The 12,959-nt window shown below is 43.4% G+C and overlaps 1 protein-coding gene across 6 annotated transcripts in view; it reads left to right on the forward strand.

Annotated features, from left to right (window-relative positions):
* Positions 1-238: 238 nt before the first annotated feature.
* Positions 239-12,959, forward strand: part of LOC118413151 (transcription factor Sox-6-like) — a 36,280-nt gene continuing 23,559 nt past the window's right edge. The window contains exon 1 of one of the 6 annotated variants that reach the window (XM_035816340.1): positions 239-483. Coding sequence is in view for 2 of the 6 variants with exons in the window: in XM_035816337.1 (XP_035672230.1) it covers positions 9,145-9,158 (14 nt within the window). In the remaining 4 variants the exon portion in view is untranslated. Of the gene's footprint in view, positions 484-553; positions 865-928; positions 2,229-5,254; positions 5,728-8,648; positions 9,159-12,959 lie in introns of those variants that run through there. The other 5 variants (XM_035816341.1, XM_035816339.1, XM_035816344.1 and 2 more) reach the window with 5 other exon arrangements.

Below are 12,959 nucleotides of genomic sequence, written 5' to 3' on the forward strand. Positions count from 1 at the left end.
TGAAAAGGGGGTGTGCGTTCTTGCATCATGGGAGCCCAAATATTTTGTAAAATATGGCGCAAATTAGGCAAAATCTTTATCCAGCTGATAGCAAGCATTATAATAACTAGGTTTTTAGAATTATTGTAATAAAATTACGGACTGTTTTTTAGTTGTGTTGTTAAAAGTCTGCCATGTCAAAGGTTAACCAAGAACAGAGCGGGACCGCGTGGAGTTGTGGGAAATATTTGGCATTCCATCAACATGGCGGCGTCAGATTGATGTATCGATTGACAGCTACAATGACTGCTTCATTTACCGACCTTTCCATTGTGTTTTCCTCGTAGTTCTTATTTATATTCGGCGTTGTCCGATCGCGAAGGCCACTCGCGCGGAAATGCAAGACACACTGCGGGCGAGAACGTAGCGGCAAGCGGGGAGGAGGCGGACGTGAAATACCTCGGTCGCTGGAAACGAAGTCAGCGGGAGCAAATTGATACTAAGGTAACGGAACAAAAGCTATTGTTTTCGCTATTGTTTGCCCGCCTTTCTCTTTTGTTCTTTGTCCCGGCTTGTTATTGTCGAGGGCTTTTATGCATGCATGGGTTCCATTAGGCGCCCCGCGTTGTTTTCCCAGGCGTTTTTCCGTGGTTTTTAGGGGCGTTTACCGCGTGAGAGCGGGAGGTGTGTGGCCAGGCGGACACTCGGGCAGCCGGGCTGAGGGAGCCCGACGCACTGCTCACACCCGATACGGCGCACATGTGTGCCGCCCGATACAATGACTAATATTCCGAATTGTTGCTCTAAAAATATCTTGATGGACGGAACAGCTTGCACTGCAAGAATTGCGCAGCTGAATTCAATCCTTTTATGCTGACAAAAAAGGTAACAATCACTTTTTGTTTCCGCGATCTCTTTGAAGCGAAAGGAAGAGGAACAGCAGAAGTTTTAGTAAATGTCATCGCTAATTTTTTTCTCCATAGGAAATGTCTTGGGGCGGCCTTTGTGGCATTTTCCTCGGGCATGTCTTTCCGTGATGAATTACAGTAGCGCTTCTTTCCAATTAACTACAGCGTAAGGTAATCCACCACGTCCATCATGCGCATTGTGAAGAGAGAAAAGATTACGCAAGTTCCCGACTTCTGTCGGAGCTTTCCCCATCCGGCAGTGCGCACGACTTAGCGTTCGTTTTCTTCCCGTGCGGGGAAGCGAAAAAAGGAGCGCAGTTAACGAGGAGTTCAACGGGTGGGCATGTTTCGGGAGAGGTTAAATATTTACATTCCCAGTCTATGTCTATATTCGGTGTTAACTTGGGCTGATTGTCTCGCCTTTGTTTGGCCATCCCGTCTCTGTGCGGGGCGCCACATCTGTCCCAACCTCAACTTTCCCCACACAAACGACATCACAATCTTCCCCTCTGACATCCCCTTTGTATTCCTGGTACTGACATGCCGATTTGTTGTTTCTCTGCACCGTCATTTCCCCCCTCCTGCCACCCCTTCCCCCCAGGCCGACCCAGCACGGCCTGACAAGTGGACAATATGGTTTCAATATTGTTTGTGTGGTTAAAAATCTTCCAAGGGGCCACTCCCCTCCGCACAAACACAAAACCCAGTTTATCAGGTCCCGAGGACAACAGAGCCTATTGTTCCCCTGTCTGGGTGTAATTTGTCTCGGCTTGAGTCCCTAAAGGTGTAGTATTTGTTGTCCGTGCTTTACAGGCCCAAATTCCCTCACCAAATACCTCCTCACTTCCCTCCATTGATGTTGTGTATTATTCCCATTCTTATGCAAATTGCCGTTAAAAGACACATTGTGATGGAAATCGGAGCTTTTGTTCCTTTGAAGGCTTTGTTGCGCACCGCCTTTGGTATTTGCCCTGTGTAGGTGTAACCATAGGTGCAAACAACAGGTTTTGTCATCCGTCCCGGCGAGCGGAAAATAACCAAAAGTGACTTCACTTTGGTCCGTGCTCGGCATTAAGGGGGGCGGGGATGAGAGCGTGATTTTCGCCCCTGGTTTAACAATGGACGATTGTCAACTCTGATGAACAAACAAACCTGTTTTGCTGGGAAGTGGACCGCACACAAGCACGAGGGAGAATTTGCGGAAGCGACGATCGTGCGAAGAGAAAAACGGGGCTCTTCTGGAGTGTCCTCAGAACCGGGACGTCGGCGTGGACTGAATGAGAAGAATGCTTTTATCGTGGGCAGGAGACAGGGTGCAAGATAATGGATTTTTATTATTATGTAAATATCTCTCTTGATATCTACAAATAGTGCCTTTACTTGTATGGTGTTTGCACAGCGGTTTATGTTCTTTGCCCCCATAATAGGGCGCTTCAGCTCTGTGTGTGCTTGTTGTAGTACCTCCGTCGTCTATACCTCTCATTTGCATATCTGTAATATCAAGATTTTCTAGAATCCTTGAATTGCTATTCCCTGTATCGCTTTTATCTCTCTGTAGGCAAGAGCCGGTACGAAGGAGCATGCAAGCTTGTTAGCGGCAGCCAATTTGCCCGAGCGCCTGGTTCATTCTTAACGCCTCTTCCATTTACGCGTGACGCAAAACGCTGATTTGAAAGGGGCAGGTAGGAGCGGAGCAAACAATAGTGCACAAACTCAATTGACTCTATTAAGCCGATGATCCTAATCTGGCATGCAGGGTTCCAGGGGCCTGGATGGAAAGCACTCAGCTCTGGCATACCCTCACAATCCCTTATGGACCTCTCCCCCAAGTGTTACTGTTTATCCTATGTCACACAGAGCGTTCTTGAAAACAATACATTCCTGGCCTGGCTATATATAGCGGGTGGATCAGATTCAGAATATGTGGCACCCCTCCTTGAAAAACAAAGCATGGGAGGAACCAGCCCCCATAATGGCGCACCCCAAAAATCCACTCATCCTGACATTTGTTTTTGTAACAATTTGTTTTTCATAATTCCCTCGAGGCCTTTCTAAAATTCCCATACATATGTATACCCCGCAAATGGAAAGTGTACTGCCTTGTCAATTAGGCTTTCAAGAGACGTGGAAAAAAGTGTGAGTGTTTCTCCACAGAATCAGCACCTTGCTCCCATACAAATGTACTCAAAATGCCCCGAACAGCTATCAAAAAATATCCAGTTAGGAATTAGATTACAACTCCGTTCCATTTGCTGAGTGAAAGCTCCTAGATTGCGCCATTAACACCATTCTCTGCTGCGACATGAAATTTTGATGAAGTTCATTTATTAATCATAACTTGCCCATCATTATGATCTATGTTCCGAGCCACAAATTATGCATGTAAAGTATGTCATTTCATGGACAATGCCTTTGTTCGCGCTGGTAGCGCAGACCACATGCATTATGACTGGTTATTATATGGAAGCCGTTGCTAAAGCGAGCTGAAGGCCTGGATATTCTAATAGTGCTGTTATTCTGTACTTACAAAAGGGAGATCACTAGCTGGGTTGGGGAGGAGGAGATGGATAATTACATCATGGAACAAGGTAGATCCTCCAACCAGGTCATCGCTGTATCTCATTAGAGCCAGGAGGCTGTTTCCATGCAAACAATGCACTTTTATTTTGAAAGCCCGTTTCAGCGGGGAAAAAAAGCTTTTAGGCTCAGTAGCATCTGGATGAGGAAGATGTTTTAGAATACGATTTTAAATAGAAAAAAATTTTTTTTAGAAAAGTAGGTTTTCTTTGAATTCGATAAACATCTTTTGGCAAATACACAAAATAACATAAACAATTTGTGTCTTTTATTTTGAAGCCCGTTTCATTAGGGGGGAAAAGGCTTTATGCTCGGTAGCATCGGATTGGAAGGATGTTTCAGAATCTGAATCTTTTTTATTTGGAAAAATTAAAGATTTTTAGAAAGCAGATTTTCTTTGATAAACATCTTTGGGGCAAATACACAAAATAACAATTGCTTCTTTTTCTTCTTTCTGTTGCGATATCACTTTCTTGGATAATGGCGTAGCGGTGAACGTCAGACCGCAGCGACTTTCCCACGGATAAGCCCCGCTGTTATTTCGGAACCAAGAGAAGTGCCATTGTGGCGGACGAAACAATTACACCGACAGACAACAGTCTGGGTCATTGCTTTTGCATTATTTGGACTTCCTCCTTGTATGGGAGGATTGTTCAGCATGTACGGGGTACAATGCGACATGGAAGCGACAATGGTGTGGCCCCAGACAATAGACACAGATGATTGGCATTGTAAGACTTCCAGAGACGTCGCAATGGCCAAATGGTCTGGTGGCTTTCACTTGGGCTGTTCTTTGGCCTCACTGAATACGAATCATTTCATTTCCGCCGTTAGAATGATGGAATCAGCAACACACAGACAAAGCTGGTTTTGTTCATCAGTAGGCAGAGTTGATGCTGATATTTTCTGACAATTTTGTTTTACCACCATCCTAAACAAAATAAAGTAATATCAAATTCACGAAAGATGTCTTTTTCTGTCGACTTGCCACGCTTTCACCGCTTTTGCTGTTTGTTTTTGGAAACAGAGATTAAAATTCCATTGTTAAACCCTGGGTAGCCACTTCCACTTTCACTGTCATCTAACGACTGTGTGTAAAACTTTCACTCTTCGTCTGGACCCTGTCCATCGCGGGGCCCCCTGCTGTCGATAGTGTATCAGTATGTGTGTGTTCGCCCTCGTTTGTTCCACATCGCCAGACCCCCGCCTGCCTCGCAATAATTACATTGTCTGCCAGTTCATCTCTCCCCGGAGAGTTTAGTAGCCCGTATTTTCCATAATGTCATATTTGGGTAATAACGGGCCATTAATGGCAATAATAGACAAGGGGACGCCGCTGGAAGGGGGAGCGAAAGTGGCAATTAGCATTTCAGTGATTTGTGTGGACAAAGAACAGAGACTTGCTAAATTTTAAAGGCAGCAAGGGATGATGGGAATGTTTCTTCTTCTTGATTGCAACGGGGAACCAGCAATAGGCGTGACACTCCGTGGAAATATTCTTGTTTTATATATTTGTATGCGAGCAAACCGTCGTAATACCTGGTTATACTGATATTCCTTTTTCACTTTATGGCAGTGCTTTTTATGTGATATTTTAGCCTTATACTGAAATATGCCACCTCGGTCCTTTTTGCCTCATGGATTTCAATGGTTATTGCCTATCGGAGAAAATATTCATTCATCCCAGTTATTATTAATTCCATAAATCTACATTGTAGTAGCAAAATTGATTATTGGTAATAGCGGCCGTTCGTCTTGTTGCTCTATTCCGCAACAGATGTACTATAGGTGCGAAAATGTTCTTGTACATGAATTTCACCTATTGTGGCTAGCCTGCACAGAATAGGTAGAATGCCTGTAGACAACCATTAATAGAGCCTTAGTTGTTCCCTAAGCTGGCACGTCAACCTTGTGGAATGACATTCAACTCAACAGAGCCCACCCCTAGGCCATTCAGCCAACTGTTTGTCCTCCACAAAGCCCCATTGTTCTCCTTTCTTCTGCCATGTCCAGCGCTGGGCTATTGTCTTGGCTTTTTTCTCAAGGGAAACATGTTTTCCCACTCGCCCATGGGCTGGTGATCGGACAATAGGCTATTGTGTCGGAACCTTGGAGTGGAATCTGCTTTGTCCTCCCCCATCTGATAACGGCCAATTTAGGAGGAGCGCCGGCATTTCGACCATGTTGTCCGCCAGGCAGGCAGAAAATGGTGAGAGATCCGGAGGGCGGCGCGAGGATTCCAAGATGACCTTGAGTTTGGAAGGTAAGGTTGGAGCTTCTCCTGTGTTTATTTTGACTTGGAGGAGAAGGGGAGAGAGATTCCTCTCCCAGATGTGGCGTTAGTGTTGGGATGTCTTCATGCCTAATGTACACATTGTCTGTCCTAATGTGCTGCGTCGTCTTCATCCACTGCCGCCCAGTACTGGCATTCCCTCGAGGGATCAGAAAAGTTTTGATGGCAGACAAACGTGTTTGGGCACCTTAGTTCTTTGTTTTTTTCTTGTAGAAGTACATTGTTGTATTGTCACTAGAAAAGAGTAATTAATGGTATCATCGGTTTACTTAATGTTATCAGGTGTTTGAAACTCAAAAGTTATTATTGAGGCTTGGCCATCAGTATCATGAAGTGGTCTTAAAAACTCTTAATATAGTCTATAGTTCTCTATTAGTTTCTCTTCATGATATCCATTTTTTTCATATATATGAAATTTTTTGGAATTTATAATAATAATGATAATAATCATCTAGTGTATATCACATTGAACAAGCCATCTAGCCATGTCTATTGCTCTTTGGCCACAAAGGCCAGTAGTGGGCTTGTCCACTGGTAGACCACCGTGATGAACTTGGATGTCATTGGTGAAAAGAAGTGATGAAATTTCAATCACAAGACATTTTTCTGGTTTCTACATGTATCCCCTATGGAGTATGAGAACCTTTAAAAAGTTTTATTTTCCCTGAAAGTTCTGAATTGTTTCATTTTACTCATTCATTCATTGATTCATTCAAATTGGATCCCAAAATAGTAAAAAATGTCTTGGAAGTTCAGGCATTTTTTTGGCTTGACCTTGTCCTAATTTGACCCCTGTTTAGCCTTTAGGTCTAGATGAAGGGAGAATGCCCCTGTTTGGTTGTGAACAAGATATACCGCATCAGTGACTGGAAACTATTATATCCCCAGGCCGTATTGTTAGTAATACACCATATATACATCAAAGCCACCACTACAAAGTTGAACCTGGAAACTGGACTTATTAAAGCTTGCAATTGTTGAATCCGGCTATTTCACAACCATATCTGCCCGCTCAAAACTTCCAATCCCAAACCAGAGCTCTACCCCTTACCCATCATTTCATCATTTGACGATTTGCTGCATATGATGGAAAAACTTAAGACCTTTCATTTAAACTTGACAGACAAAAGTCAGTGAGCAACTCAGCAAAGATGAAAAGGTTCCAGATTTTGATAAAAATGAGAGAAACTGGTATAAGATTCATAGGAGAATCTTTCCTTCTTTTTCTATCTGGCTAGAGACTAGAGACCCATCCCAAACCAATAATGATTCTGCAGTAGGCTGAATAGGGATAGTCTGAAACTATGAAAAGGAAAAAAAAAAGTTGTTGGAAAGAGTTTTGAATACTTGTTCACTATTTCATATGGTTTTGACCTACAAGGGCATCCACATTATGTAGTACACCCTGTATTAGTTCCCATGGTGCATCCTCACCAGAGGATAACTGTAAGTGGTAGAGTCACTTTGGCCTGTCAGCTTCGCGTTTGTCAAACCGGCGGCCTCTCCTCTCCTCATCGCCGTCTCGCTATTCCGCACGACAGCGCGGTTATATCACCGTGCTGCGTCGTCGTCGTCAAAGTTTCCCCGTCTTCCAGTGGCGGCGGCGCGTTTTTTGTTGAAACCATCTCGTCCGTCCGTTTCTTCCTTTCACCGCGTGAACTCTGAGAACCAATTACACCGGGAGGGGTCCCCCGCCTCCTTTGTTGGCCAAATGTACTGGGTGGGTATTGTACGTCCTTTATGGGAAAGTGAACACGTAACGGATGGGGGGCTGTCAGAACGTGGTGTGGAGATAATAGCCCCGAGTCCCATCAACTATAATAGCACATTGCAGGTCGTAGGCAGGCAGTTACCGAACGTCAGAATAACACTTGTCTTATATTAAGTAAGGCTTCCATTACTCGCTATTAATAATGTAGGAAGAGGGGCCGATGCGCATTTGGGGTCATCAGTATTAATTCGGAAGATGCGCGCCTTGGCGGTTTTATTTTCTCGTGTGTCAGATGAATTATGTCGCGCCTCGCGCGGCGATCCACTCATTACATGCAACAATACCTTCGCCTTGGCTCGGCTGGCAAGAAAGGTTATTCCGCGGCGAGAATGTAAAGCATGTCATGAAACGGTCTGTTATAACAAAGGACAAACAGTGACTAACAGCCACGCGCAGCCAGGCCCTTTATCTTGTTTTGACACATTGTCCGCACCTGTCATTTCGACATTACAGTCGTGTTATCTTGTCACAGCTACAAATTCTGCACCGCTGTCCCTTGCCTTTGTTCTGAGCTGGAGATATGTCGGCTCACAGTGTTTCCCTCTATGTTGTCATTCTTCTCGGCCATAAAGCCATCCTAGCTTGTCGTAATTTTCACTTTCCTGTTGGACGTGTGTTTTGGCACTTCTTCATGGAGTGGCTCAAAAGTTTGTGTTTTTGTTACTCGGAAGGAGTGTGAGCAAACGATAGTGCCACGCCCTAGATGTGTCAGATGCAGTGCTTTGGATACTCCCTCATCGCTCTCAATTATTATCATTATCATCTGACATACTCGTCATAATCAAATTTTAATCAGTATGGTTATGAACAATCTGCAAAAGAAAGGCAAGCTGCAAGTGCATATTTTGTAGCTTCCTGTCATTATCATTTATGGCTTGTTCTTGTCCCTAAATTGTCCAAAGGTTTAGTTGATTCTGTAATTTGGATCTCATTAAACATTGATACACATCAAAAGTACCAGCCATGGCAAGTGAACAGTGTGTTTTATTAGCCATTAGTAGATTGCTCTAAGTGATGACTGTCAGTTTTAACAACGCCTGTATTACTAACGCCTCATTTCTTGCATACGAAATTGTCATTGGCCTCCCGGAGTGCGATAGCCTACTTTTTTTTTTTTAGTGCGGGGCGTACAAGGCTTGCCTTGCCTTGCGCTAATCCGCTTTGTCAGGTTTATGACATCGGAGCACTGTCGAAGATTCATGGAGATGTCCAGGTGGGAGCGCAGAGTTCGATCCTCCCGTGCATTAGTGATGAGTGCCTGGGGACACCCGCAAACGCATCCACCTGACCTCGCCCATCATTCTACTCCCCCGTCCCTCGAGGCTCCCTCCTCAGCCCCGCTCTAATGGAACTGTCGGGTCCGATTCCCCCCGTCAGTCCCGCGATTGGTATTGTCTTGACGCGATTCCTATTGTGTTCGGCGGCGCTGGTTGGCTGGGTGGGATCTCGTAAGACTGCTCATTGCCTTGCATGGCTGGTCGTCCTGCGAGAGTTTGGGATAACGGGAGGACACAGGTGGAGACCTGTAATTGTCAGGCAATGTTCTATTAAGTCCCTTGTGAACAACAGCGCGCCGCTCATTCCCTCACCGTTAGTCGGAGGAAGGGTGTGGAACTATGCAGGGCAGAAGGTGAATATGGTACAGTGTTTGTCTCGAACCTATAACTCTCTTTCTGTGAGATGGGGAAATGGTTATAACTTTGAAAAAGGTAGTTCTTTGTTTTGTGGCTTTGCATGAAAAGGAAAATATCTTCAAATTTGAGCTTTGCATATTACTAAAATCATGGGAGTGTTCAGGTCAGTGATGTTATGCCTTTCATGAAACTACTTTTGCCAGGTAGCGTGGATGATTATATGTTTCTTTGTCAAAAAAGTTTAAATGCCTTTTATGAATCTGTGGTGTGAAGGTATGCTATTCAAACATGCAGGGTTTTTTTTGCTTTTTGATTCTTTGTCTTTTGCTCGGGAACATCTGAGTCAGGAACACCTGTTTTTGATACATTCTTCTTTTCTGTTTAAGAGACAATTCCAATATTGGATAAGTATCAAAATTGCGGTAATCAGACATTCTGTTTTTCTCACTCATTTTTCCTTGGTGAAAATGTCCTTACCTGGGACTGTCCTCTGTATACGTAGTAACTACAAGCTCAGTCTTTTTGTTGGCTAACCACGGCAAGTGAAAAGATAAAGCCAGCGGTTACTACAGAGGATGGTACCCAGGCTAGCATCAGATTGTTCTAAACTTAATATTGTAACAGCGCTCTCAAACTGTAATGCATTTCTACCAGGCGTGCATTGTTATGTTTGTGATCCGAAGCGATAAAGAACAGAAGCTGCCACCCATCTGCCTGTAGTGCACTTTCGCTAACAGAATAAGTCACGCCACAGCCAAACTTGACAATCTAGTCTCACTCAGGGTGACTTTTATAGGCCTGAATAATTCAGAAATAACATGAAAGTCAGATAATTACCTCTTTTCTCCCAACGTAACACCTAATGATACTCCTTTTATTGCTTTCATTTGTTTCAATTGATGTCACCAAGGCTGGAATAGGGTCTGTAAATTTGACCTTGATAGAGGTCGTTAAAGAGGACTGCATACAGACAGAGCCTGTGTTTAATGGGCAGAATATAAAGCATACCCACAGTATTGTTATCTTGCTCGGCATTCAGTCGTATTTTGGCTATCTCTTGATTGTCCTTATCTGTTTCAATATGTGATGAGAATGTCTCTGTCTAGCTAATTTTTTTGCCCATCTCTAACCCATAGCCATTAGCTTTCAAACTTCAAATTAACAATCAATCTGTCTATGAACCTTCAGGCGCCCACAGACCATTCTGCATCTCCAAGTTTCATACAGACCATTCAGTTGTACAGTAAATATTATATGCTTAAAATGCAAGTTTTGAAATGCAGCTGAATGTGTATTATGCCAAAGAGGTTAGCCTCCATGATTGTTTCTTCATTACAATTGAGATGAAATGGAGTTCTTTGATTTTTAGCTGTCATACTTAGTTTCTCTTTTAGAATTAAGACAGCCAAGAGTCAAAGAACAAGTTTGACATTCTGGAGATATATGGTGCTGGTACTACAACAGAAGACAAGCAGGTTGAACTTGAAGTTTGCGTTGAGCCCATGTTGTGTCTGCTTCGCGGAGAAGAAGATTTGGCAGAGGCTAGCGTGTTCTGTTATCGTGTGGGAACTATTGAAAGGGAGTAGATTGTCAGTGATTACTTACAACAGGGGTCAACGCGTTTCCTTCCCCAAGGTCGCAAGTCAATAACGTTGAACGGCAGCATCGCCAGATGGAAAACACAAGAACAAAGACAGCGGACTTGTGACACAAGAAACGCGATCCGTAATCATCCATAATGGCAACCAGGGTTGATATCAATTATTTATTATCCTTTGTCAGGCTTTTGTCACAGGATGCCACCCGAGCTCGCCTTGTCGAAATGCTTTCAGGACGCCGGCTTACCGCTTTTCCTGGTGTTCTTTTCACAGCAGTCGATTGTCGCAGGAACAAATGATGAAAGAGGTTTTATACAAATGTTTCCCACCACCCACTAGTTAGGAATATCATTTCTGCTGTATCTCTGTAAGCCAGTTAGGCGTCCCATGGGCGTGTACCGACATCTGTACGGGAGGGCCGCTGGATTTGCCTGGTAGCGCCAAGTGATGTATAATCAAGGTAATCAGTGGGACAAATCACAAAATTAGACGTTTGTTGTAAAGGTATTAGGTCTCTATTCTAATGTCTTAATGCAATAATCTCATAGTCCCTATTTTCACAACTGTCAGTATGCCAAAACTGCATTCATTTTCATTCTTGTAATGGAGGAAATATTTGTTTTTCCCATAATTTGGCATTTTCTACCAATATGCCATCCCTTGGTTCATAAACACAGAAATGCAATTTTGGTCCTATACTACATTTTGTACATGGTTTTTGCTATAACCAAACATGATAGAAAGTGGAGGACTCATTCAAATTCTATGCTGACTGACATAGACCATTGTTGATCATTGTGATCATCATCATTGTTTCTCTTTGCAGAGGAGTTGAAGTGTTCAGAATATTTGGTTTCTAATACAGCTCCTGACTATTTCTATCAGATCCTCCCTGTCCAGGTTTGCCTCAGTTTCTTATACTTTAGTTTCTTCAAGGACTACATAATTGAGAACATAGTCATAACATCTACAGTAGGTTAACCAGTGGATGTAAGTTGTGGTCGCTAACGGTGACCGCTCACAACTTGCGGTTACATCTATTTTAGTCCGACCGAACTCTGCGGCTTTGTCCTTCCTTCGCCAGAGAAGAAAAAGCGAGCGCTGCGTTCCCACCTACCGTGTGATACATTGTGAGTCAGCAGGGGAAGCATTCACTGGTGTACTTAAGTCTCTGAGTCATTTCTCTTGTGCGGAGGCAATTTGTCTTGACCACAAGTTTCTGTTTCTACTTTCTATCCAAGAAGATTTTAGCTACGCTCCAAGCAGAGGTTAGGGGCCACGAAAGATCAAAAATAGAATAGAAAACCCAATAAAAACGACTTTCAAAAGTCAAAAAACAGCCGGAGCCTAACCTCTGCTTGGAGAGTAGATTTTAGCCCACTTTTGACTGCCCCATGTTGTTAGAAATAGAAATTTTAGTCATAAGTCTAGAAATTTTAGTCATAAGTGACAGGAGTGGTCCTTTGCTTGAAGAAGGTTAGATACAGACAAGTTATCACAGCTGAAAAAGAAAACATCACAACATCTTGTTGAACAAAGGAATGGCAGCCACGTTTGACTCTGTGTTTATTAGTGAAAGAATGTTTATCTGTGTGGGGATGATAACCTCCCTGCCTGTGTACATGCATGTCAGGGAAACTGGGGCAGTGTTGCCTTGTGTATGAGAATGCTGCTTGTAATGACAGCTGACAGGTTCCACAACACTGCCTACAAGTACCTGGCAAACCATGATCTCCAAGCAGATGTAAGGATCTGGCTTTGTTTGATGCCTATTTTTGCAACATTTAACATGTTGTCTTTCTAGTGGTAGGTCATGTACTGTTGCACTGTTTTCACTTATCACTACCTCCTACAGAAGTGAATTGTTAAAACACTACCACTCTAGAAAGCTGTTGTAAATTTTGCAAAAAAATTAGGTGTAAACAGTTACAAGTGGGATCCCCACATCTAGGGGATTAGGTGAACCCTTCCTCTTCTGCCTTGTTTAGGTACTAGTACTAGGTATTTCTTTCGATGGGGCCATAGGTATTTCGCATCTGTACAAGTACAGACAAGTCTTTTACCACCCACGATGGGATGTACAAAGTTTCAGGACAAAACTTAAACCTCCAGAAAGTTGGCATATTTCCATTGAAGCTCTTAAAGTCTCTACAGAGATGGATGCTGTAAAGGAAAGCTAGTCATCTAGCCTACTAATTT

This window comes from Branchiostoma floridae, chromosome 4 (genome assembly GCF_000003815.2).
Source record: "Branchiostoma floridae strain S238N-H82 chromosome 4, Bfl_VNyyK, whole genome shotgun sequence".
In the NCBI taxonomy this organism is placed as follows: Eukaryota; Metazoa; Chordata; class Leptocardii; order Amphioxiformes; family Branchiostomatidae; genus Branchiostoma; species Branchiostoma floridae.